Below are 25,031 nucleotides of genomic sequence, written 5' to 3'. Positions count from 1 at the left end.
CAGTCGAGAGGGAATTGAAAAGTTTTTCCAAATTCCAATGCAAAAAATGCTGTCAGAAAACGTGCAAAAACAGAAAGGATAGCGCGCAAATAAATCTTTCCAACATAAAATATCAAACAATTTGTGGTTGAACTTGAAATCAACTTTTAAACTTTTCCTTTTAAAACCTTCAAAATAATACAGTAAATTAAATGGCATTCTATTAATATTCGTTGATGAAGTGTATTAACGAGATGATAATTGTCAGTTAATAAATGAGTTTATTGAAACTCGTTCTTCTGCGGTGAATTAAATTTTCGGAAAAGTTTCTTTCCCTGTGCATGAATCATCTTTTATTTAGAGATATTCCCGCACTCAGATATTGACGTGATGCACATCAGTTTTTTTGCAACAGTTTATTATTATGCAATAATAATTCAAAAATGTCTCTATCCTCTATCACAGAAAGATCATGAATGTAAAATATTTTGTTTGTTTCGTAGTAAGGCATTGTTGAATTATCTCCCACTGATTTTTGACATTATCATAATAATTTATGTATACTGCCACGTAGAAAAACACTGTTCATTATTGAGCAATCCTTTAACTAACAAGATTTTTGTAACGAAATCTGTGAAATATAAAGTTTAATAAAGGTACGTTACAAGTTAAGAGATATTTTGATGATTTTCTAGTTTCTTTTCTCTCACTTTAAACCAATTAAAGTATATAATCACACACGGTCAATTATCGTCTGTGATGTCCAAGATGTGATATAAAATACAAATTCTCTTTGACTTATGTTCATCAAATATAATAAAGTTCTTTTTGCCTCTCAATAGTTGTAAATTGTGCTAACTTCATGTTGTATTTGTACACTAAATTAATGTTGTAATGTCTAAGTCTATATTGTTTATTAAATGGCTTCCTTGAATATTCACAGGTAAATTTAAACTTTACGACGGAGATGGTTATTTGTTATGGCATTTAAAGTTTATGGAGAAATAATCATTAATGAAGTTTGATGAAATGAAAAAATGTAAGTTGTCTTAATTTCAATTAATGCGTCGCAAATTTTTGAATTTCTCATAACTTATCGTTTTATCTAAGAGCAAATTAATAAAAATCAACTGTAATAACACATTTGCACCATCATTTGCTTATATAATAGTATATTGCGATGAACTTGGATCAAATTAAATGATCTTGTCCAACAATACATTTCTGAGTTTTACGCTTTCTAATTAAATCATTTTTAAAATTAAATTTAAACTCATGAAACATAGCTCCTTGTCTAGTTCCTTTTAATACGCCTCTACATGAAGTACTCACATACATTGTCCTTATCACGTGCTAGCTAATATTCTTTTATAGCTAAGTGTCTGTCAATCATATGTATCACTATATGTTCATATGTGGTCAATTTATGTGCATGTATTTCAATTTTCCCTCAATAATTAATGATGATCGTTATAGGACAACGTTGTTAAATGACGATGAAAAACGATGGTGTGTTTATGGAATCGTACTCAATCATGTTTTGATCCCAGCTGTTCGACCTCATCTTGAAAAAAACATTTTAAATGAGTATGATAAATTAAAGGAATCTCATAATATTCATGTTTAAAAGATTCACAACTTTCCTTCACCAAAATATTCCCTCCACGATCTACATTATGAAAATATCAACAATAATGAAACAAAGGATAAGAAAAAGTTTAACTACAAAATTACATCACATGTCGACTTTGGAAAACTTTTCCTTCAAAACATGGCAAAGTTTAACAGTTACGACAGTTGTGACGCATCAGCAGTGCTTAATTTACTAGAATGGATCCCAATTTTTTCCAACCTGGTCCAGAATGCGGCAAAAATCGTTAGAGATGATAGAAATTCTTGGGCTCACTGTAGTTTTCTGGAATTTGGTGGAACAGATTTTCACCAGAAAATCGACAATATGAAGCAACTTGTGAAAGAATTGTGTTTAGAAACTAAAGTTTTAAATGATATAAATTATTGGAAAAATCAAGGTATATTTATAATTATTATGACACTGTGTTGATTTTCTTGAATAATCTACAGAATGTATGTAACTTAAAACTAGCTTTTGAAGCTTCAACAAAATATATCCTGCTAATATCGGTCTTTCACAAAGACATAAATTTTGAATTTCAATTTAATTTCCATCATTACCATTTTAAATTTGTTTTACAGCTTTGACATTGTGGACAAACGACCGTGCTTTACGCGAAGAATTAAAAGGGCACATTAACAGTCTTTCAAGTGAAATTGAGGAAATAAAATTCGAAAATGAAGCTTGCAAAAAATTATTGCAAGACACGCTTAACAAGTCACCTGATTTTTTCAGGTCCTGAGACGATTGCTTAAATTGTCCAGCTAAGTGCGAAGATCATATCTCATTTAATTTCAAACACCGCACTGCATTAAACATTCACTTATTCGATATGTTGGCCAACATTGGTACGATCAACCACGGCCAAGACCACAACCAGAACCATTTTATAAGATTGGTGATCCCAAGAACTATTTTCTCAAAACATTCCCCAATCTCCCTGTTCGGGTGCACGCAGCTGTCAGGTCAGATGATGAATTGAAAAACAATCCAGAACTTAAGAACGTTTTCAACTTTAATCTTTCAAAGATGTAAAGTGATTTTCTGAGCATTTCTTTCAATAGTTTAGCAAACATTGTAACTGAGGTTGTTCATATAGCCAGCTTAATGACTGAGGGAGCATACACATAAAATTAAAGTTTTTCTGCCGGTTAAAATGCGCAAATGTTGGCGGATAGTGAATTGTATAGATTATTAGATATAAGTTTGAAAATTTGTAATCCAGGCATTTAATACATAAGAGATAAAAGTTTCTCCGGATTTTAAGTGATTTTTAATGAGCTTTTGACTCCTTGCTTCGAGCCTTTATCAGAATGAGGAGGAAGCTCAATAAAAATAACTTAAAATCGGGAGAAACTTTTATCTTTTATGTATTATTAGATATGTGTCTTCCGTTCAAAAGATACCTTCCCATACTGTTGATCACTACCGTCAAGGACGACACCTGTCGTTAATACTTTTTTCTTTTAATTTTTGTGTTTTTCAATTTCAGAAAACTATAGCAAAATAAGAACTAGCTTTCATTCACTTTTTAAGAATTTAAGGTAATGTTTAGAAAATTGTTTTTAGATGATTGTTGAGAGTTGAGACCATGTTTATTATTTGTGGTTCTAGTTAAAAAAAACATAATGGAAAAACTACCTTTTTTACACTTTTTAAAAATTTATAGTAATGTTTAGAAAATCGTTTTGAGACAATTATTGATGTTATCGATGTTAAAGAGTCATTTCGTTCTGAGAACCCGTGGACATTAAGTGAAAAAAATAATCTTATTCAAATCAAATATCACCCACTACGACTTAACCCACCCGTCGTATTGAAAAAAGTCATCTTAACGACAATCTTCAACATCAAATTAATCAGTGAACATTGCTATAAATGCAACCTCAAATCTACTGGAAATAATGTTTTCTTTTTTATTTTGTATTTATCAAATAAATATATTTTCAACATAAGCACCTCAAGATTTGCAATGTTCCTAGAAATTGCTTTAGTAGTAAAAATTGCTACTTAAAGTGCATAACATGAATAATATTGCAAGTCATCGTACATTTTTAGTTCGACAATATTTAGGTCCAGTGGCGGATCTATGGATGGTCAGGATACATTACAATCTATTTACATTTTCAAAATTCTCTGGAGCGAATCCTATTGGGATTATTTTAGTCTTAAATATTCTTTATAAACTTTTAATGTTGTTAAAAAAGTCTTTTGAATTTAAAATAAGCTTCTATAATTTATTTTGAACTACCCTCGATGCAACACGGTCAATGTCTTAATCAATTTAATCTTTTCCTAAACTTAGTTCCATGCTTTTAAAGTATTAGCATTCATTTATCAGGGAGCGAGGGGGCTGTGCTATGTCCAAGTGCCCAAAAAAATTTTGCTTCCATTTTGAATTTTGCTGCCAAATCCCTAATACTAGCAAAACAACTTTCCAGGATTCAGTGGGCAATAACCATACCACCTCCATTAAAGAATATGTCTGCAGTCGCTCTTTATTCGTTATATTATTTGTATTTCTTTTATATAATTTGACGTTTAAAATTTAATTTAAGAGCAACAAGTTTTTAAACCCTTTGTCTTCAACTCTATTTTTACCCCTGAAGAATCAAGCGATCAAACAAAACTATAAATCCAACTAAACAGCCATGAGCCTTAAAGTTTCGGCTTACGCTGAATCTTCCAATTTTTCATACAAACGATCAATTTCATCATTAAATCTTTTCACAAAGTAAATCAAGGTTTGGATTTTAAGTGTTGGAGTTAGTAATCCATTATCTGGAGGGAAATAGTTGGCAATGAAGATGAATTCCTTTGACCTGAAATAATGATATAAAATAAGATGAGGTGAAATAAAACTACATAAGAAAATCGAGTAAAACTGTCTAAACGACGCCAACTTTGGTTTCCTTTCTCCTCTGAGATGATGTCATTCAGAATCATACATTGATTTATCTGAAGTCGAAGTAATAAAAGTAAAGGGGCTTGAATGTGCAATGAAAACATGTGGAATTTCTATGTTAATGTAGTACCGTATCTTCACATAATTCTCTAAAATTGTTTGTTTATGTTATTGTCATTGGTCCATTTTGTAAGAATTTCTTCATCAGAAACAATGATTCCAAATAAGAAATGACTAAATGGCTGAAAAGATTACATTATGCTAGATTGCAAACAAGAAATCATAAATTCATCTCTTATTTTTATCAAAAATCAAAGCCAAACATTTTAAGCGAATAAATATTCCAAATTAATGCAAGTACATTTTCATCAATTTTACTGAACAAACACATTTCCTGACTGGCAAATCAAGAGAGCAATTCTTATTTCAAATCTCAACCCATAAGAAAGTTAGTGAATTGAGACGAATTTTGATCTCAGCAGCAAGCAAAAGATATCGTAATTTTTATAGCAAATCCAAATCTCAAAATTAAGAATAAAATCAAAATTTCAAGCAAAGTTCGTTATGCTTTTCGGAATAATTCGCCCCAGTACCTTAAGACTAGAACCGTGTACAAAAGCTCTGAGCGACGAAAGGACATTTGATGTAAAACATTTCTAATTTTATCAGGAGAAATATATCTGCCCTAAAAGGCACAATCACAAATAAGATAAATAAAAAAACAAAATATATATTGGTTAAGCACATTTATGTTTTACAAACCTGCGACAACTTAAAAATACATTTTTTCTACCACTATTTTAAGTGTTCCATTCTATAAAACAAAACAGAAAACATTATGAGCACCTCACCACATACTTAATCATTAAGTAAAAGATAATGTATTAATTGCTATATTTGCATGAAAGTAATGATAATACAAAACTGTTCATGATAACAAAATATTTTTTCTTATCGTTTCCTTCTTAAAGAAACAAATTAATATTAATATATTATAATAAATTATAATAAATTTCTTTCAAAGGAACTTGTTTCGTATTTGGTGTGTAAAAATTTTGAAGTCAAATGTCTGTTTTTAGTTATCATCTTCCTGAATTCGCTTACAGATAGTGTCTTAGCAAAAATTAACAACAAGTTAACGTCATTTTTCCCACATTAATTTCGATATCAACAAAATATTTATTTTACATCCTTTACACAGTGTAACTTCAACTGACCTGTTTCCATTCTCCTACATCACCTGTATGCAACCAGCTATCATCATCTAACATTTCAGATGTTTTGTCAGATTTTAAGATATCCCTTGAAGACATTTGGACCATAGACACAAATCTTAAAACAAAAATCATTCTTTCAATGCAATAATCGTAACATAACATTAGCAAAGTAGAAAAATAAAACAAGATTTGTTACTTCAGCTTCTGATTGTTTGAAGTAAAATAGTTCATTTCTAAAAGCATCAACAAGTTTCACATAGTTACAGGCACTAGGTGATCCAACGACTCCAGGTACATACATGATAAAATATAGTCACCTGTTGGTATAGACATGTACAAGATAGGGTCACTTTGTACAAATATAAAATGAGCAAAAAATCTCAGTGAGCTATTCCACTCTAAATTGTGTAAAATACTTAGGAAACATTGTACCGCTATTAATTAGAAAATAATTACAAAACTCCGATGACTACAATAATAAAGCTTAATAACTGCAGGGCCTGGTACCTACGTAGATAATATGAATGGGTTTTATAGGTAATTGTGACAATCTAACAATAGAGATGAATATTAAGTGTTCTCTTTTTAGCTCATTTCTGTGATATTATAGTTCATTATATATAAATAAAGATGACAAAACACTTCAAATCAACTATTCAGACCTAGGCCCCACGCAACCCTGCATTTCTAGGTCTTCATGTCTTAATATTGACTTTCAATCAAGCCTATAATATTACATTTTAAATGTATACCACAGAAGTGTTCATACGGGAAATACGTAGTACCTGGTGAAAGATCAAGTTTATTTGTCAGAGAAACAAGTGCTGTAGACTCCAGTCTGACCATAATCTTCAAAAATCTAAATACAAAGAGAAATAAGATGTAACCATGGTAACACAGTTGAAACGTGATGTCATAAATAAATACGAACCAAACATCCAAGAACGACTTTAAAAAACTCTAAAACTTTACTCATCAATAGGAGCAGCACCTGTGAGGAATGACATTTACATTTCCACCTAAAATTGCCTGTAAAGAAGAGTTGTCAGTAAGTTTCAATACCAGTCCCCTGGAAAGAATGACGGAGTGACCGGTGCAGCGAAATGGAATTTACATATCATTGGCCAGGTGAGAGTAAAACAATTAGCAGGAAATATAAGGAAAATCGCTGATCTCAATATCCTTGAAACATGATAAAAGCTTTTTTAATGAAACGAATGAAGTGTTTTACGAGTATAAAAATGTTGACGTAACGGGGCCTCATCGGTGACGTAACGGGCTCTTACCTGTGACGAAGCAAGCCCCCAACAGTGAAGTAAATGGCCCTCACGGGTGACGTAACTGGTAGTCAATGGTGACGTAACAGATAGTCACCGGTGACGTAACAGCCTGTACGTTATATCGTACCTGAAGTTTATGAAAAACTATTTTGTCCCACAAAGTATTTTGGAGATTTGACCTCTACAGTGAAAAATAAATATATTTAGATTTTCACAATGATTCAGCTATTTCATTCACTATTGAATACTTTTCAAGTCCGCTCTCTTCGACTCAAAAGCCTTGTAAAACAGCCATTTTTAAGCCACTGCTACTTTCAATATTTGATATAACCTGCACAATTAAAATCACAGACAAATGAGCACAATAAATCTTTCACACAAACAAACAACGATTGTCTACATTGAATAACCTTATCGTAAAGACGGTTTAACAAACGAGGAACTGAAGCGAAGAATGTCGGCCTAAAAAATTAATCACACATTATATTGTATGATTTACAGTGATCCACAAATAAGAATGAATTTCAAGAGAATTACCCTCAATAACTGGATGTCATCCAAAGAAGTTTCACATCACCACGAAAGAACCCAGCTCTACCTCCAGCACAGCAAATAATCATCTACAAATGACAACGGCGTAATACAAAAATCTCTAGCTTAAAAGAACAACTTAAACCAGGAAGTAAAATATTTTTCAGTTACCATAACAAGTCTCTCGTACATGTGAGGTAGCGGAAGATAGGATATGTGAACAAAGCTTGAATCTACTGGGTAGCCGTTCTAAAGACGAAAGTATGGAGAAATAGAAACTAAAGAACACAGCAAAGATACTATCTTCATTTTACTAAACCTTCTCAAAATGTATAAAAGTTGCAGCGAGGCAGGATATCATGTTCTTGTTGCTCAACATCACTCCCTTTGGTTGCCCTAAAAATGAACGTCATAACCAAAGTTCAATTTACGTACCACTGGTGAAACTATTACTAAGAGAATTACCTGGGGGTACGACTCCTAAAATCAGGGGCGGATCAAAGATTCGCGGCAACCCTCTACAACCCTTCCCCCCAACTAACATATTTAGAAAAATACTCAAAAAAAATAATTATTTACAAAAATGCTAATATTTACATACAATGTTTTAGCAAAGCGCTTTAAACGAAAATTAGTTTCTACAACGATTTTCTTGCAATGACGAATCGTTACGAACATGTTGTTTCATCAAATGAAGGCTTTATTTCCTTAGAAAACTGGATTCTTGCTTTTCCAGGTGCTCTCATAACCATGTAGCTCCTATGATGGCAAATTACTCCCTACTTTCATCAGCCCCAAGGTAAAACTACACATAAATCTTACCTGTGGTACCACTTGTAGAAACAAATTGTGTAAACATCGTCAGGTTTAGAAGGCTGAAATAAATCACCACAAAAATCCCATTATTTTGAACAAATACAACTTTAAACAAATAAGATGAAAATCCCTCAGAAAGCCGATAACATACAGACATTTTCCAAGGTTTCCAGTGTCCCATTAACTTAAAAAATAAGAAAGGAGCACAAATCATTAAAGTTGACAAATTCTTGTAACTTAACCAAATCCAACAAAGAATTCTTACAATAACATCTTCAAATGACTTTACAGTTATTCCAAGTTTTTTAAAGTTTTCTCTCTCATCCTTTGTCACATCACCAATTTTTATAATATGCTTGAGTTTAGGACATTGATGAGCTGACTCCAATAATATTGGCAGCTTGTTCTCACTCACACACAACTAATGATAACTCAGCTGAATATAATTTGAAATCAAGTGTCATCGACAGATGTTTCTTAATCACCATAGTAACTGCAACATTCTTAGTAAACATACCATGGTTAATGATGTAGATACATGCTTCAACACCTAAACTCTCATACAGTGGAACTGATACAAAGGAAAACATAACACAGGCTCTGTCTATTAACATCCACTGAAAATAAAATAAAACATTACAGATCAAAATATGACCAATCTAAGTCAAAAATCATAATGTGTGAAACCTCCAATTTGTTCACAGCATAAATGCCAAATGTCATTTCAGTTGATGGTTAATAGCCAAGTTCCATTATCCCAGATCCCAGAGCAAGTGCTTTTTGATGCACCTAAAATTTGGTCAAACTATAACTCATAAGGACTTCCAGGCACTATAATATATAGTTTGTAGTAAATATGAGAACTACCTGATTGTGTGTTAACCATGAATATTTTCCATTAACTATCTACCAAGATATGGCTGGTCACCTGTAGAGTGCATTAATAAAATGAATACTTCATCAAATAACTTACAAAAATAACTAAACACAAAAATTAATTCACCAGAAATTTGAGTTCCTTTCTCTATATGCTTCATAAACAGTAGTAATTCCTTGATATGACACCCCAACTTTCCAAAAACAGAGATCTTTTGCACCAGGATATTCCTATTCAAATAGAGAAAATAATTCAACAATAAAATATTTATTACATTTGCTAATGGAAGGTATTGTACACTGCTTGCTAGGGATGGAAAGTGAAAATAGTTTTATTTCACATGTGTAATAAACACATGAGGGCAAGTCCCCCGCTGAATGTCCCTTGATTCATTTACAATAGAATGTTAAATCGGAGGGGTATTCATTTGTTTCTGTTAAAAGGAAATGACATCAACAGAGTATTAGTCACGTGACCAATGTACTTATTTTGTTTGTTCCGCCTTCTAAAAGAGCACATGACTGTTTAATGATTGTGTCTATGTTCGTTAGCAAACCGCTCATTAGGAAAATAGAAACTTTGTACAATAGAAAGAGAACATTCTCCTTCGGTTGAACACGGATAGCGGATAAGATCAAAATCTTGACAAGATATTGTCTATTCGAATATCTCTCAGTATTGAAGTATTGGGGATTCTGTGAAGTATAAAGTTCAATAAAGGTACGTTACAAGTTAAGATATATTTTGATGAATTTTTAAATTTCTGGTTTCATTTCTCTCTTTAAAACCAATTTAAGAATATAATCACACAACGGTTAATTGTCGTTGTGATGTCCAAGATGTAATATAAAATACAAATTCTCCTTGACTTATGTTCATCAAATACACAAAGTTCTTTTTCTCTCAATGGTTGTAAATTGTGCTAACTTCATGCTGTATTTCTACACTAAATTATTGTTGTAATGTCTAAATGCTAAAACACACTAGACAGTGGTTTTAGTCGCGCGTTCAAAGCGGAATTGATGCGCACGCGTCAGTTGCTTAAATGCCAGAAACACACATGCAGTGACCATCGCGTCTTTTACCGTTGCGTTTATTTAACATGGCGAAGATTTCTGTTTGTTACAGACATCACTTAAACTTTTTATTTTGGCCTTTATTATAGCTACTAATATATGAATATTTACTCAATACAAACTACTATGTGGAGAAAAGAGAACAAGCCAGTTAAAACACGCAAATATGACCATAGCCCATTACGCGTATATTGTGGACAATCTTATTCTGTGCGTTTAGGTTGTGCATTAGGGTTCCAGTTTGTAGCTCCTATTGTCCCTATTTGATAAATCATATAAAAATCTGAAAGATTCCAATGTGAATTCACTATATACCGCCTTCGTTTTCCAAGGTATAATCTATAAATTTCGTATGATGCTTATGACAGGAAATATGATATGCATTTAAGAAGTTAAAATTTATCTATTGGCCAATCAGTGTAAAGCGACTAAAGCGACTAATATCAAAGTTCAACATGTTGAACTTTCAATTCGACAAGATGACGCCATTGAGTTCTATAATAACTGGAGCGGTTATTCCAAGCGCGGCTTAATTAGCGGCTGACGCAAAAAATGGAGGATTTGTTCCATTACTGCTGAGATTTCCGAAATTGACTGCTTTTCTGAAAATCTCGTGTTCTCTCTCCCCTTGAGAAAGAGTGAGGAAAAAGTATATGTGTTTCGCATATTTGGCAAGCTTTATGATGAAAATCACTGTAAAACATAAAATTCAAAAGCGAGTCTACTGGGTTGCCAGTTGTCGGCTTCTACGACGGATGCCTTTTTAACGAACGAACTATTTGTTGGCCACATATGAATGCAGATGTGCGCGTCGTAACTGTCGTTTAATGATTTGCTCGATCAAAGTTTGTAGTCTGTAATGAAACAAAAATATATCAAATTTTATCTCCCACGGATCACGAGAGAAATGTTAGCCCATTTATTCTCATTAGTTTTTTGCTTTCTTTCATGTGATGGCCTTTTTCGCAACAATTGTAGGATTTGTTTTTGTACATGCATCTCGCGTTTCGTAAATGAATAATGAAAAAGATATTGTATACAAATCATGAGAATCTTTGAGATTTTTGTGGTCTTCTGAACAAGAACTGCATCAAATACTTGTCAAGTTGTAGCATATTTGATTTCGTAGTAATGATTGTGAAATGGCAAAAATGCAAATAATTAAAACACTTAAATTACAATAGTGTTTATAACACTTGAAAACATGAATACGCAATTGTGTATTTAATACTTCTCTTCTTTTTCTCTTTTTTATGTATTAGCCATGTGAGTTCAAAATTTGATTGACTAATACAGCTTTCACCTCAATAATAAATTTTATACCCATATTTAATACCAGTTGCTATGGGATTTTTCCTCTAAGTATGCCACATCTGGTGTTGTTTATACAAGAATGATGAAGTGCATGTACACATGTAAAAATAAGGCAATAAAATCAAATGAATTAAACACATTTTGTGCTCTTAATGCTAGAAGCTTAACAGCTTTTCAGAAATTATAGAGTTATTAAGGTGCACTACCTGTATTTCATTGATATTATAAAATGAATAAGAAGCAGAAAACTGAAGAAAAACTTGAAAAAACAAAACATTTCCCTGGTTTAATAAAGGGAAAATAAAGCTAAATGGCAAATGTCCATTCTGTAATTTATTAGGTAAATGAGCTCATAATAAAGTGATTTATGAAGTAGTGTTGGTACTGGTACTGCTGCATTTTTCAGAAACATTTTGCTATCCGATCATCTCTTCATGTTGTCAAATTGATTGAACAAACTCTGCTCTACTTCATGGGTTCTCTTTGAGGTGATCGTTTCTTCATAGTATCTGCCTACTGAGTAAAAAGAGAAGAATTTTCTTTTCGCGTCAAACATATTTACGGTCTCACACATTAACAAATAAGTGGAAAATATGTTGATATCTAAAAAGAAAAAACAGGAAAACATCAGTCGGATTTTATCGCTCGGGCTTTAAGTTCAATTGCTTTTCAATTTTTGATAAACAAACAAAACAAATATCTCACCTGTGAAAGCGACATGTTCCTTTTTGTGGACACTACGATATTCAACAAATGAATGATTGAAGTGTTGGCATTTTAAAAGAAATGCCAAAAAAAGATATCTTGGTTGTTTTTGAAAAATGCTGTATAATTATAAGTTGCTATAGACATCAGGGGGAGGTCGAGAATATAATTTTTCTGCAAAGCGATCATTTCAGCGGAAATAGGTCCATTGGCCGCATTGAGCTCTATAAAACCTGGAGGGGCAAAGGGGCCTGGACCCTGTCGTCAAAAACATGGCAGGAAATGGCGGATTTTGGTGGTCAAAACTTCCACTTTAAAAATTTTTTTCAATGTTCACTCCCTCCTGATTTCTAATACTGTTTGTATGAACGAAAACAAGTGAGAAAAAAAACAGTTACGATACCGACAGCATATCATGTGAAAATAATGCTTCAGCATTGCGTGAAAAACACAGTACAGACACACATCAAAATAAAGAAGATCGACGGTAGAGGAACGCATATTTTGGATGTAACATTTAAGTTATTTTATGACATTTTAGCCTTTTAAAAGTGAAAATCAAACGGCATTCTTTACTAGACCTGTCAATCTCGTCAAACTTATACATTATTTCATGCTTTTGTGTGTTTGACTGTTTGTAAACAGTTTGGTGCACCAATTTTTCTTGCTTCGAATGGATAAATCTGTGTAAAAATGCTCCTAAGGAAGCGAGAAAATGTTTGCTTCAGTCCAACGACATAAGTCAACTGAAAGTTTACCATGGATAAGTATCATAAGTGTATTGTCATTACCTGATAAATCTACTGAAAACTCATAAAGAAAGTATGTTGAACTAGAAGAGCTACAAAAAAGAAAAAAAATCAAAACACCATGACACTGTTGCTTGGTAATTTGTATTTTGTAAACAGCTTGGCAAAATCTTGGATCTATTACTGAACAGAACTACATTAATTTTCCATTGAAATTACAAACTTGGAAACTAAAGTGCATTGGTTTCTCTGACAAAAACACTGTCTATTGCTGCATGAAGGCAAAATAGTTATTTGACAGTGTAGGTTAAAAAATTTATCAAGTTCTATAGATATTATTGTGCATCACTTACAGTTTTTTGGAATTGTGTAATATATGTCATGAACAAGATATAATTTTTTAAAAATGCTAACCCCTTCGAGCACTACTACTCTTCTGTTTTGCTTAAACAACTTACAGCTACCAATACTAATTATTTATATGTACAAACTAACATTTGGGAATTAAATGATAAACAACTTGTTAAATCTTTGTATTTTACATCAAGCCTTTGAATTAGTTCCTTTTATCTCTTGGTAAAAAAATATTAATGAAAGACTTACAAATCAAGTTTCTCGAAAATAGTATTTTGTACAAAGAAACTAAATAATTGGAAAGGTCACATGTTGAAGACAGACTTTGCTTCTTTGACTAGGTTGCTTGACCATGAGCAAATTTAAATTTGTTTACAATTTGTTTAAAGAGTTCTTTTTATTGATTTTTCCTAATTCTTCATAAGACACAAAGAATTTCTTTGCCATCTATTTTTGCTTCTTCTACATTCAACTTCATTGTAACCAATGCATCCGATGTGAATTTGTGGATCATCTGGAATCATACCAAGTATGGATTTGATGAGATGAGACAATAATATGTTTAATTTTTCATGCATATTAATGATATAATCATAAGCTACTGTTGAACAAAGTTTCAAGGTAGAAACAAATCTTAGCACATTGTTCAACACACTACTTTTATCTAGGTTTTGAAGTAGTAACCTGTTTACTATAACAATAAATATTTCATTTACAGAAACGCTAAGTAGTACTTTAAAATTGTTTGTATAAATCCAACTTTCCAATCCCATTATAATTGTCTACACTATACAGTCAGTCAAATTGGGCATGCAAACAGTTTAATAGTTATTTTTATTATACAACATATACCATAGTTCTCATTAATTTTGCATGGCACTGCATTCAATTTCAACACAACTCTGTTGTAAACTTTCCCTTCATCTTTTCAAAAAAAAACATGAACAAATTATGCCCCAATTTTGGGAGGTAAACTCAATTCAATCATGATACAAGATAGATGCAAAACTCGATAAAATTTGACAGCTTCGCCACGTGTGGCGAGCGATTAAGTGAAGAACAAACAAGACTGGACCAAAATAACTTTAAATTAAACCTTAGTAGTAGAAACACTCTTCAAGTATCGTGTTAAAAACAAAATAGTAAAACTAATACTGTGCTACTTACCGTAGTCATGAAATGTTTCCTTTTCTGTCGCTATTTCAGCGTCCGCAAACCACAGAAGTTAGCAATTTAATAAATAAATTTTAAAAAAGTGTTTATGTTAGGAAAATAAAAAGTTTTGATATTTTCTATACTCGCAATTGTGGTGGTCAAATCAGGGTGGGCGACAAAAATTTTATTTCATGAGCCTATGTCTCTCCGCTGACTTTGACCACCAAAATCCGCCATGTTTTTGACCACGCGGCCGCGCGTGTGGTCACAACCATTGAGTTCTATAATAACTGGAGGGGAAACGTCAACAAAATTAGTATAAATTATTAGCGCGCGGCCGCGTGGTCAAAAACATGGCGGATTTTGGTGGTCAAAGTCAGCGGAGAGACATAGGCTCATGAAATAAAATTTTTGTCGCCCACCCTGATTTGACCACCACAATTGCGAGTATAGAAAATATCAAAACTATTTATTTTCCTAACATAAACACTTTTTTAAAACTTTATTTATTAAACTGCCAACTTTTGTGGTTTGCGGATGCTGGAATAGCGAGAGAAAAGGGAACATTTCTTGACTCCGGTAAGTAGCACAGTATTTGCACAATAGTTTTACTATTTTGTTTTTAACACGATACTTGAAGAGTGTTTCTACTACTAAGTTTTAATTTAAAGTTATTTTGGTCCAGTCTTGTTTGTTCTTCACTTAATCGCTCGCCACACGTGGCGAAGCTGTCAAATTTTATCGAGTTTTGCATCTATCTTGTATCATGATTGAATTGAGTTTACCTCCCAAAAATGGGGCATAATTTGTTCATGTTTTTTTTTGAAAAGATGAAGGGAAAGTTTACAACAGAGTTGTGTTGAAATTGAATGCAGTGCCATGCAAAATTAATGAGAACTATGGTATATGTTGTATAATAAAAATAACTATTAAACTGTTTGCATGCCCAATTTGACTGACTGTATAGTGTAGACAATTATAATGGGATTGGAAAGTTGGATTTATACAAACAATTTTAAAGTACTACTTAGCGTTTCTGTAAATGAAATATTTATTGTTATAGTAAACAGGTTACTACTTCAAAACCTAGATAAAAGTAGTGTGTTGAACAATGTGCTAAGATTTGTTTCTACCTTGAAATTTTTGTTCAACAGTAGCTTATGATTATATCATTAATATGCATGAAAAATTAAACATATTATTGTCTCATCTCATTAAATCCATACTTGGTATGATTCCAGGTGATCACATCGGATGCATTGGTTACAATGAAGTTGAATGTAGAAGAAGCAAAAATAGATGGCAAAGAAGTTCTTTGTGTCTTATGAAGAATTAGTAGAAATCAATAAAAAGAATTCTTTAAACAAATTGTAAACAAATTTAAATTTGCTCATGGTCAAGCAACCTAGTCAAAGAAGCAAAGTCTGTCTTCAACATGTTACCTTTCCAATTATGTTTAGTTTCTTTGTACAAAATACTATTTTCGAGAAACTTGATTTGTAAGTCTTTTATTAATATTTTTTTACCAAGAGATAAAAGGAACTACTTCAAAGGCTTGATGTAAAATACAAAGATTTAACAAGTTGTTTATCATTTAATTCCCAAATGTTAGTTTGTACATATAAATAATTAGTATTGGTAGCTGTAAGTTGTTTAAGCAAAACAGAAGAGTAGTAGTGCTCGAAGGGGTTAGCATTTTTGAAAAATTATATCTTGTTCATGACATATATTACACAATTCCAAAAAACTGTAAGTGATGCACAATAATATCTATAGAACTTGATAAATTTCTTAACCTACACTGTCAAATAACTATTTTGCCTTCATGCAGCAATAGACAGTGTTTTTGTCAGAGAAACCAATGCACTTAAGTTTCCAAGTTTGTAATTTCAATGGAAAATTAATGTAGTTCTGTTCAGTAATAGATCCGAGATTCTGCCAAGCTGTTTACAAAATACAAATTACCAAGCAACAGTGTCATGGTGTTTTGAATTTTTTTCTTTTTTGTAGCTCTTCTAGTTCAACATACTTTCTTTATGAGTTTTCAGTAGATTTATCAGGTAATGACAATACACTTATGATACTTATCCATGGTAAATTTTAGTTGACTTATGTCGTAGGACTGAAGCAAACATTTTCTCGCTTCCTTAGGAGCATTTTACACAGATTTATCCATTTGAAGCAAGAAAAATAGGTGCACCAAACTGTTTACAGACAGTCAAACACACAAAAGCATGAAATAATGTATAAGTTTGACGAGATTGACAGGTCTAGTAAAGAATGCCGTTTGATTTTCACTTTTAAAAGGCTAAAATGTCATAAAATAACTTAAATGTTACATCCAAAATATGTTTCTCTACCGTCGATTTTCTTTACTTTGATGTGTGTGTGTACTGTGTTTTTCACGCAATGCTGAAGCATTATTTTCACATGATATGCTGTCGCTATCGTAATTGGTTTTTTCTCACTTGTTTTCGTTCATACAAACAGTATTAGAAATCAGGAGGGAGTGAATATTGAAAAAAATTCTTAAAGTGGAAGTTTTGACCACCAAAATCCGCCATTACCGCCATGTTTTTGACCACGGGGTCCAGGCCCCTTTGCCCCTCCAGGTCTTATAGAGCTCAATGGTTGTGACTCACTTGGGGCCAGATGTTTTCTCAATTCAGTTTCGCTTCGTAATTATTGCTCGCGCAAGCAATGGCCACTAACAGGTTGAATTGTTCGCCATGGCGGTTACTAAATGAAAAATGCAGACATGCGAACAAATAGAGAAAAGGAAAGCTGTAAAGCAGCACATTTGTTTTGATGTAAAGGAAGTTTCTTGTTAGGTTCATTTTTAACCTTTTACTTTGTTCCTTATTCGCTGATATTTGTGCTTTAATTCCCCTAGTTATTACTGTATTGTAAGTCTACATTATTTAATCAATCTTAGCACAAATCTTCGAATAAAACACTTCAAGTTATTGTAACAAAAAACAATAAAAATGGCTGGCAAAAGTTTTAGCTAAATAAAGGACCGATTACATGAAGCAATTTTAGCCCGGGCTAAGTTTCAGCTTCCAGTTCTGTTTATTGCCGTGGAGTTTTGTTTATTGCCGTGACACTTGTGGGTACCGTACGTATGTATAACTCAACAACGAAAACTTTATTTTTGATTAAACGCCAGTGTTTAATTTGACCATAAGAAAAACAATAATACGTCAAAATTTAATATATTTTCAAAATAATGTGAAAGTTTATTTTTAATTAGTATGTATAGGAGTAAACGAAAATCCAATGATTTTGTTCAACTGAAGCACAAATACTTGAGGCCCTGTTCACACGATACCGGATTCGCTGAGCAATCCGATACGAAAAATGCACTCTGTTCACACGATGCCGGATTCGTAAGACGATACATAAGTTTTTATATCGCCCCAGTACTTGTACGTGCAAGCGACAACGACGATGGTTGCTAATTCAAGTATTACGTAAGAAAATGAGAACTTTTTTGACAGATAACTAAGTAGAGTTTTTTCTTAGGCGTAATAAGGTTTTTTACGAATGGGCGCAAGGACTGGAAGAGTGTAAAGTCCAAATACAACCGAATATATGTTGCCATTACAATAACACTAGAAAGAAGCTTTTCACACTGCGATAATACATTGTTAAAAGCTTAAACATGCCATGTTGAAGATATATTATATTTGCTTGCGGATTATTCATTTAAAACATAGTTTGTATCGCTATGTTTGCTTTCATTTTTGAAAAATCGCACGCACTTCGTAGTTGCCAAAGTGGAACGTATATCGGATTCGAGCGTTCACACGACAACGGAACGTATCGGATTGGTTTTTATACCACTTCCACAGCGGAGTGAAATCGCTCCGGGAAAACGATATAAAGCGTATCGGATTTCAGCGGGGAGCTGTATGAACGCAAGACCTATCCGGTACGAAAAGTAATCCGGTATCTAACCAATCCGGTATCTTGTGAACAGGGCCTGAATTCGAAATAAAACTTGTTAGTGGCGTATCTAGCGGTTTCATTATTTTGTGTGTCTCAGCCTTTGGTTGCGATTAAAAATTTCCAACTCATGAAATATATGTCCATCGTGTTTTTATCATAGAAAATTGTTACGGTTATTTTAGTGCTTGTTTTCTGACTGTTGACAATAAAGATTTTTGATGATTTCGATTGATATTAATCTCATTTTACTTTTCGCTTTTTGTTTAATGCCTTTCTAGCTATATGTTTGTGTTTATCGTGAAGCTCATTTCATAAAATTTTTGTAATTCTGTTTAAGAAGCTTGGGTAAATGCAGAGCGTATGTGAATGAGAAGTCACCGTCATAATAAACAAATCGTGTTTAGAATGAACATTATAAAGTACACCGACAATATTTATCACATTGACATATTGATGGTTGAATGGAGAATTTTAGTGGACAAAATTTGCGGTTGCGTGAGAAAATTGTAAAGATAACAGTTCTTGGTGTTCGGCACTTAACACCCACCTTTAATGCATTTCATTGTTTGTTGCAAAAATGACATTCCGCTTTTTTCGCCATGAGAGCTAAGAATTTCATGTGTGAATATTGATGATTTGGAATAACATTTTCATACGTCATCATTTGGATGGAAACAAACATGAATTAAATGGATTTTCTTGGGTGGGAGCAGGGAGTATCATCCCAAAGTTTCATATTTTTTGTCTCTCTAAATAAAACATTAACCTCAATAAGAAATATTTTTACCCCCAAATTTTTGCAAAACAAATCTCTAGTACAGTTGAGCTGAGTTTTGTTGTCTGGAGCTCAAATTTGGCTTAAAAAATAATTAGGTTTGTATTGCAGGCAGGGTCGCCTCCCAGTCCCATCTATTATAGTTCAATGTGCTCAACAGAACATGAAATTTTAAACATAAATTCTTTTCAGTTTCATTCACATTGACACTGTATGCAATATGGAGTTTGTACCAACGTGGCGACCGATATTAAAGCACTCTATTATTGCCACATTTTGATTAAATTTCGCTGGTCATTTTCTTTGAGCACAACTATCAGTCTCTAATGTGATGGAAGCAAGAATAAAATCAGCTTTGAGCATAGTTGTGCATGTTTGGGAAGGCGAAAATGAAACATATTTTATTGATGCATTCAAGCACAAATTGGAGACATTACGCGAGAATTCGTCAGGAAATCTTCGCAAGGATTCGCCAAGAAATCTTCGCGACAGTTTTTGGCACTTTCAAGAGGGAGTTGTGAAGCTAAAAGTTTTGGAAGGGCGTGCTGCAAAGCAACCATCGTTGTTAACACCGGAAACAACAACATCGTTATCTCAATCTAAAACGCGCTTTGAACTAGCTGGAAAGAGAGCGAAAGAAGCATTGGAGGATGGGTCTTTAAGCATCGAAGATAAGATAACAGCAAGCAAGATTCGCATAGCAAGCGCTATTCTTCAACACTTGGATAAATGTGAGTTAGCGACAAGAGATTTGTTGCGATGCCTGAATGAATTAAACTCATCGGTTGTCGCGGAAGTAAAGGCCAAATCTCAAAAAAACTTAAGAGACGAAATCCTTGACAGTGTAATACATATCAACGTCAATTTGGCCGATTTCATATTTAATCACACTTACAAGAGAATGTATGTTATGGAATGGCCCTTGATTCAATATGGCAAGCAGTTGATTCATCCTTTCTTTTTCAAGAACATCAATGAAATTACTGCCACGTCACTACCTTGGTACACAACTGACCTTCGTAAGAATATTGATTTCTTTAACAAGAAAATGATCGTAAACAGAGAAGGGGAATTACTTGTTTTTGATGGAAATGAATTGCAAAAGCTTGACAGCAATAGCGAGAAGTTTCAAACATGGTGTACAGAAGGTCTGAATGTTGAAAATAGACAAGTTGAATGCATGAACGTTGATGAAAATGGCATGGTATATCTACTTTTATATGGTAAAGACCATCCGAATGGCAATTATGTGTTGAAACTTTGTTTGGAAAACAGAATTGTTCAAAATTGTTCTTTGCATTTTCTTAATGACAAAAACTTTAGTAAGATTTTTCTAGCTGCCACGCCCAATGACAAAGTTATCCTTGCTACAGTTAAAAGTTCAGAAGGCAAACGAAGTGAAATCAATATATATGTGTGTGACAGTAAAGGTGAACTTATTAAGTCTTTTGTACCAAAAGTTGATGATGAAGTGAAAAGTTTGTCCATTTCATCCTGTGAAAATATAGCAATTTTGACAAATGCATCTGGCCAATTTTACCAACTCATCTTTTTTAAGTTGGATAAAACGTTTGTCAAAAAGATAAAATTTCATCCACAAGTTGAAGAAATCAAGGCATACACTACTCAAGTCATTTACACTCCCTTTGACAACACTATCAAAGGTTTTTATTTTAAAGGGGACAAATCACACCTTGTTATTGAAACTTTTTCCATTGAAACCAAAAAAATAAAATGGTTTGTAATGCTGAAGAATACAGGATATTGTTCAGAATTATTTGATGGTTTGTTTCGTCTTGTTCATCATGCAAATGGAAAGGTGGCTTTGCTTTCAAGTAAAAGTATAATTTACATAATCAAAGGGAGCAGTGAGCATGATGCCATGGAAGTGAACTTGGAATGGAAAGGTATTTATAAATTAAAGACAGATTTAGTCTCAAGTTTGAAGAAAGGTTTGAGTGATGGATATTTAAGGGAAGAAACCAAAACATTTTTTGTTAACTCCAAAAGATCACTCATTTGAAATAACTGACTGCTATACAACTGCCTACGACTCATAAATTTTGAACAGATATTCTTCTTTAGCAAATCTAAATTTCAGGTCAAACCAGGGGCGGATTCAGCTATAGGCAAAATAAATTACTTCAACTTAATTATTAGGTAATATTTATTCTTTAGAAATTCATAACCGATTACTTTTATATAAAGGTATTTTAAATTTAAAATTAGTGGTTATAATTTATTTTGCCTAACCCTGGATCAGCTACTAGCTCAAATATTATTGTATTTGTCTACATGACATTTTTATATCATTTCCTTTTGGGATTATGTCCCCCTAGTTTATAGACATGAAGTAAAACTGATGGTACTGGACGATTATGCTTTACTTAAATGAATGTGTTTCCACTCTATTTTTTTGTGTTTGATTGTTAAGATATTTTAATATTTCTTTAGAAACCAATTCCCCGCATGCAAACACTTCAACCACAGCAGTTATGAATTCAGAGCCATCAGGTAAGTCATCACAATACATTGCAAAAATCAAGCAATTCAAAATATAGTGAATTTTCACAAATATAGTGAATTTTCACTTTTAAAAGGCTAAAATGTCATAAAATAACTTAAATGTTACATCCAAATATAGTGCTTAGTGAATTTTGAATCGTATAAGGAAAAGGATATCAACGACATTGAAAGTAATCACGTATATTAATAGCATTATAAATGGTTAACTATTTACAATGCTTGTTGTACATCTAGGAAATCACGATGCTACAGTAGTGAGTGATGTTGCCGAAGATAGTGATCGCCGGGGAATTTCTGAAATAATATATCCTGTATGGCTGGAGCTTGGTAGAATGCTGGGCATACCTGAGGAAAATTTACAAGGTAGCATTGCTGTTGTTGTCTAATTGTATATACGTAAAGAAATTTGGAGAATGTTTTAAAGACTTTTTTCTTTCGCTCAAAGAGAACTTTCCTTGCCAAGTTTTCAGAAAAAATAATTGATCTATTTATGAAGTTTGGAGCACTTATTTTCAATTTGGGAAGAGTATCTTAATAAACATCGCAAATATACATCTTATATATCGGTTGCGCATCCTCGTTTATTTAACTGTGATAGTTTCTCTTTTAAAGTATACGTTAGAAAATGTGTCATGACATGTGAAATGTGTCATGTAAACCAAATAAGTAAATTTACTTGGTTTACAATAAGTAAATTTACTTATTTGGCAAAGTCTGCAAGAAATGAGAATTAGTTTCAAGAACACTTATACACTTTGACCAAATGTAAACGAAAAAATTTTTATAAATCCTTTGTAGACCCAAGATGCAAGACTTGTTTCTTTTTGGTAGATAAATCGTCCGCACTAATCTATTTTTCTCACTTTTTAGATAGTTTACCTGGTGAAATAATAGATGATGAAAATTGTTATGAGCATCATGCCCCTCAACAATTACCAACTGAGTCTGATCTGGAATCATTTCGTTCAAAAGATCAGGCATTTCAAATGCTGTTGCTTTGGGAAAAGGAAAAAGGAAAAGATGCTACTAGAAAAAAAAATTGGCAGATGCCTTAATCAGTATAGGTCGTCGGGATCTTTCAGAGAAAATATTACCAGGTATTGCCTGTTTCATGAAATACTCAAGCGTTATAAATGAATACTATCGTCATCGACATAAATATGAGTACACAGCAATATTTACTCTTAAATCGTAATTCGACTGTAATTTGTATTATTTTATCTGCAGAGAAAAAGTGCTTAATACTAAAGCGAAAACCGTTATTAGCGGTTATTAAAAAACTTATCATTTCCTAAAATGTAATATTCACCACAATATCACAGAACAAAAATCATACAGAAGGCTCACTCAAGTGTGCGCTGCGTCCTTACGCCCGCCATCATTCCAGCAAGATACTTAAGATTTTCATTTGTTTCCAACGACTCCAATTACATGACGTCATTTCTTCACGATGAAATCGAAAGTCTTTCAATATAAGAAATGACGTCGTATCTTTTTAGTGGTTGGAAACAAGTGAAAGCGCTAAAGATCTTGCTGTAATAATGGCTGACGATATGCACGGCACAACATAAGCGAGGACAAAACATCAAAGGCTTCGATATGAGTGAACCTTCTGTATATTTCATATTCTGGGACACTATGCTTATGATCATTTGCATCGATCATCAGGTGATACAAAATAAAGATAATTGTAAGTTTACGTACGATTGGTCGTTTTTACATAATTATTAAGCGGATATTAAATCAATGAATTCCTCTTAAAAAACAGCTTAGATTGTTTATTTACGTTCTTTTTTCTGTCAGCCTTTCACATTGAAGACAAATATAACAACTGTGTGAAATCGGTGAAAAACATTCGGAATGAAAACGAGACGGAGTTGTTTGAATTTTCCTGGGATCGGAAGAAAAAAGAAAACTTAAATTTGAGCATTTATTGCTCATTAAAGCGAAAACGAAAGTCATTAGAATGATGTTAATGTCAGTAACACGTTCTAAATGTTAAATATCGCCAACTTACATTCAACTGTACCAATGAACTTATTTTATAGCAACTTCCATTTATTGCAAATCCATTGGAGGAAACAGATATTATAGCATTATTTAAAAATTCATATAAGTATTAAATATGTACAATAACATTTCCAAGAGTTAAATTGGATGAATTGATGAATTAAGAGTAAACGGTGAAAGAAATTAAGTAAGAACCACTAAAGATTCAATATGAACAGAAGAAATTTCTAAATGTTCTTTAATCCTTTAGATGATGTTTACGCGTGATGTTTAAAAAATCTTGACTTTTTCAAATTTCCCAGTAGTGAAAAACAAAACAACTTTTCTTGCTATTTACCAGTTAAATGTGTGAATTTTTTAGTGCTTATCACAAATGACGTCATACCCGTGTGTTTAAAACTGAACAGACAACGGCTAAATGTCATCTCTTTGTTAATTATATTAACTGTTCAATCACCTGATGATCGATCACAATGGATCATGAAAAACGTTGCAGTGAAAAATTACATTTTTAGCCTTTAAAGAAGGCACGATTTTTTTTCAAACGTGTTTTAATAGATTAGAATTTTTCTTGGGTTTTTCTTTCATGGTGTAAATGAAAATTTTCTAGCTTAAGCTCGAGTTCTTTAATGAAAAGTCTAAACTACTGTCATGCAGGTCACACAGCCTGGTAGTTGCTGTCATTGGTAATAATTTTTCTGGCAGAAAAAATAAAAGATCACATTTTATGTTTTTTGTATGATAATTTCAGCGAATATAAGTGTTTGCATATTTTGTGGTCGTTGAAAAAGTTTGTTTTTATTTAGATCAAAACTGGGTTTACAATATTGAATCCAGGGCAGTCGTTTTAGATAATTGGTTGCAATAGTAAAGAAATTTTGATTTTTTAATATTTTAGGGAAAAAGAAAGCAAGAATAACGACATCCAAAGACAAGCAACAGGTATATAATTGACACAGAAATTCTTTGTATAGGGTCGTCGAGGAGGGAGGTGTCTTAAGTCATCCTTTTTACTCACATGTGTCGTCAAATGAATGCCTTTTACGTTGTTATAAATTAATGATAATGACTACAAATATCAGGAAACAAACTTTCTTAACACTTTTGCCTGCTTAAATACAGTAATAACGTTGAGATTTTCCCTTTTTCATTGAGCACTCTTTTCAGTGCAAGATATA

At 32.7% G+C, this 25,031-nt stretch overlaps 2 protein-coding genes and 2 long non-coding RNA genes across 7 annotated transcripts; 2 read left to right on the top strand and 2 right to left on the bottom strand.

The window, feature by feature from the left end:
- The first annotated feature begins 536 nt into the window (after positions 1-536).
- LOC124456680 lies at positions 537-24,795 on the top strand. 4 transcript variants are annotated; one of them, XM_047007050.1, is made up of 7 exons: positions 537-635; positions 19,510-20,747; positions 21,090-21,224; positions 21,772-21,831; positions 22,078-22,206; positions 22,714-22,940; positions 24,751-24,795. In XM_047007050.1, exons 2-6 carry the CDS (start codon positions 19,649-19,651, stop codon positions 22,896-22,898), a joined length of 1,608 nt encoding a protein of 535 aa, XP_046863006.1. In that variant the 5' UTR covers positions 537-635; positions 19,510-19,648; the 3' UTR covers positions 22,899-22,940; positions 24,751-24,795. The 4 variants fall into 4 exon arrangements, with proteins under 4 accessions (XP_046863006.1, XP_046863005.1, XP_046863003.1 ...); XM_047007049.1 differs by having other exon boundaries at positions 21,078-21,224; XM_047007047.1 differs by having other exon boundaries at positions 19,510-21,224.
- Positions 900-2,354, top strand: LOC124457257. The gene is made up of 4 exons (XM_047007537.1): positions 900-922; positions 1,456-1,531; positions 1,610-2,009; positions 2,194-2,354. The coding sequence occupies exons 1-4, from the start codon at positions 900-902 to the stop codon at positions 2,352-2,354; spliced, it is 660 nt and encodes a 219-aa protein (XP_046863493.1).
- On the bottom strand, positions 7,309-7,966 carry LOC124456731. Its single transcript, XR_006952420.1, has 5 exons — positions 7,865-7,966; positions 7,717-7,794; positions 7,552-7,634; positions 7,425-7,476; positions 7,309-7,345 (listed from the first exon to the last, which is right to left on the bottom strand). It is a non-coding gene; the product is annotated as an uncharacterized LOC124456731 (long non-coding RNA).
- On the bottom strand, positions 8,688-9,255 carry LOC124456732. The gene is made up of 4 exons (XR_006952421.1): positions 9,229-9,255; positions 9,049-9,150; positions 8,879-8,978; positions 8,688-8,797 (listed from the first exon to the last, which is right to left on the bottom strand). It is a non-coding gene; the product is annotated as an uncharacterized LOC124456732 (long non-coding RNA).
- Positions 24,796-25,031: the final 236 nt, after the last annotated feature.

The sequence above is a fragment of the Xenia sp. Carnegie-2017 genome, unplaced genomic scaffold (assembly GCF_021976095.1).
Source record: "Xenia sp. Carnegie-2017 unplaced genomic scaffold, XeniaSp_v1 HiC_scaffold_6, whole genome shotgun sequence".
Classification (NCBI taxonomy): domain Eukaryota; kingdom Metazoa; phylum Cnidaria; class Anthozoa; order Malacalcyonacea; family Xeniidae; genus Xenia; species Xenia sp. Carnegie-2017.
The sequence above is the reverse complement of the archived record's forward strand: the minus strand, read 5'-3'. Positions and strand labels throughout refer to the sequence as shown.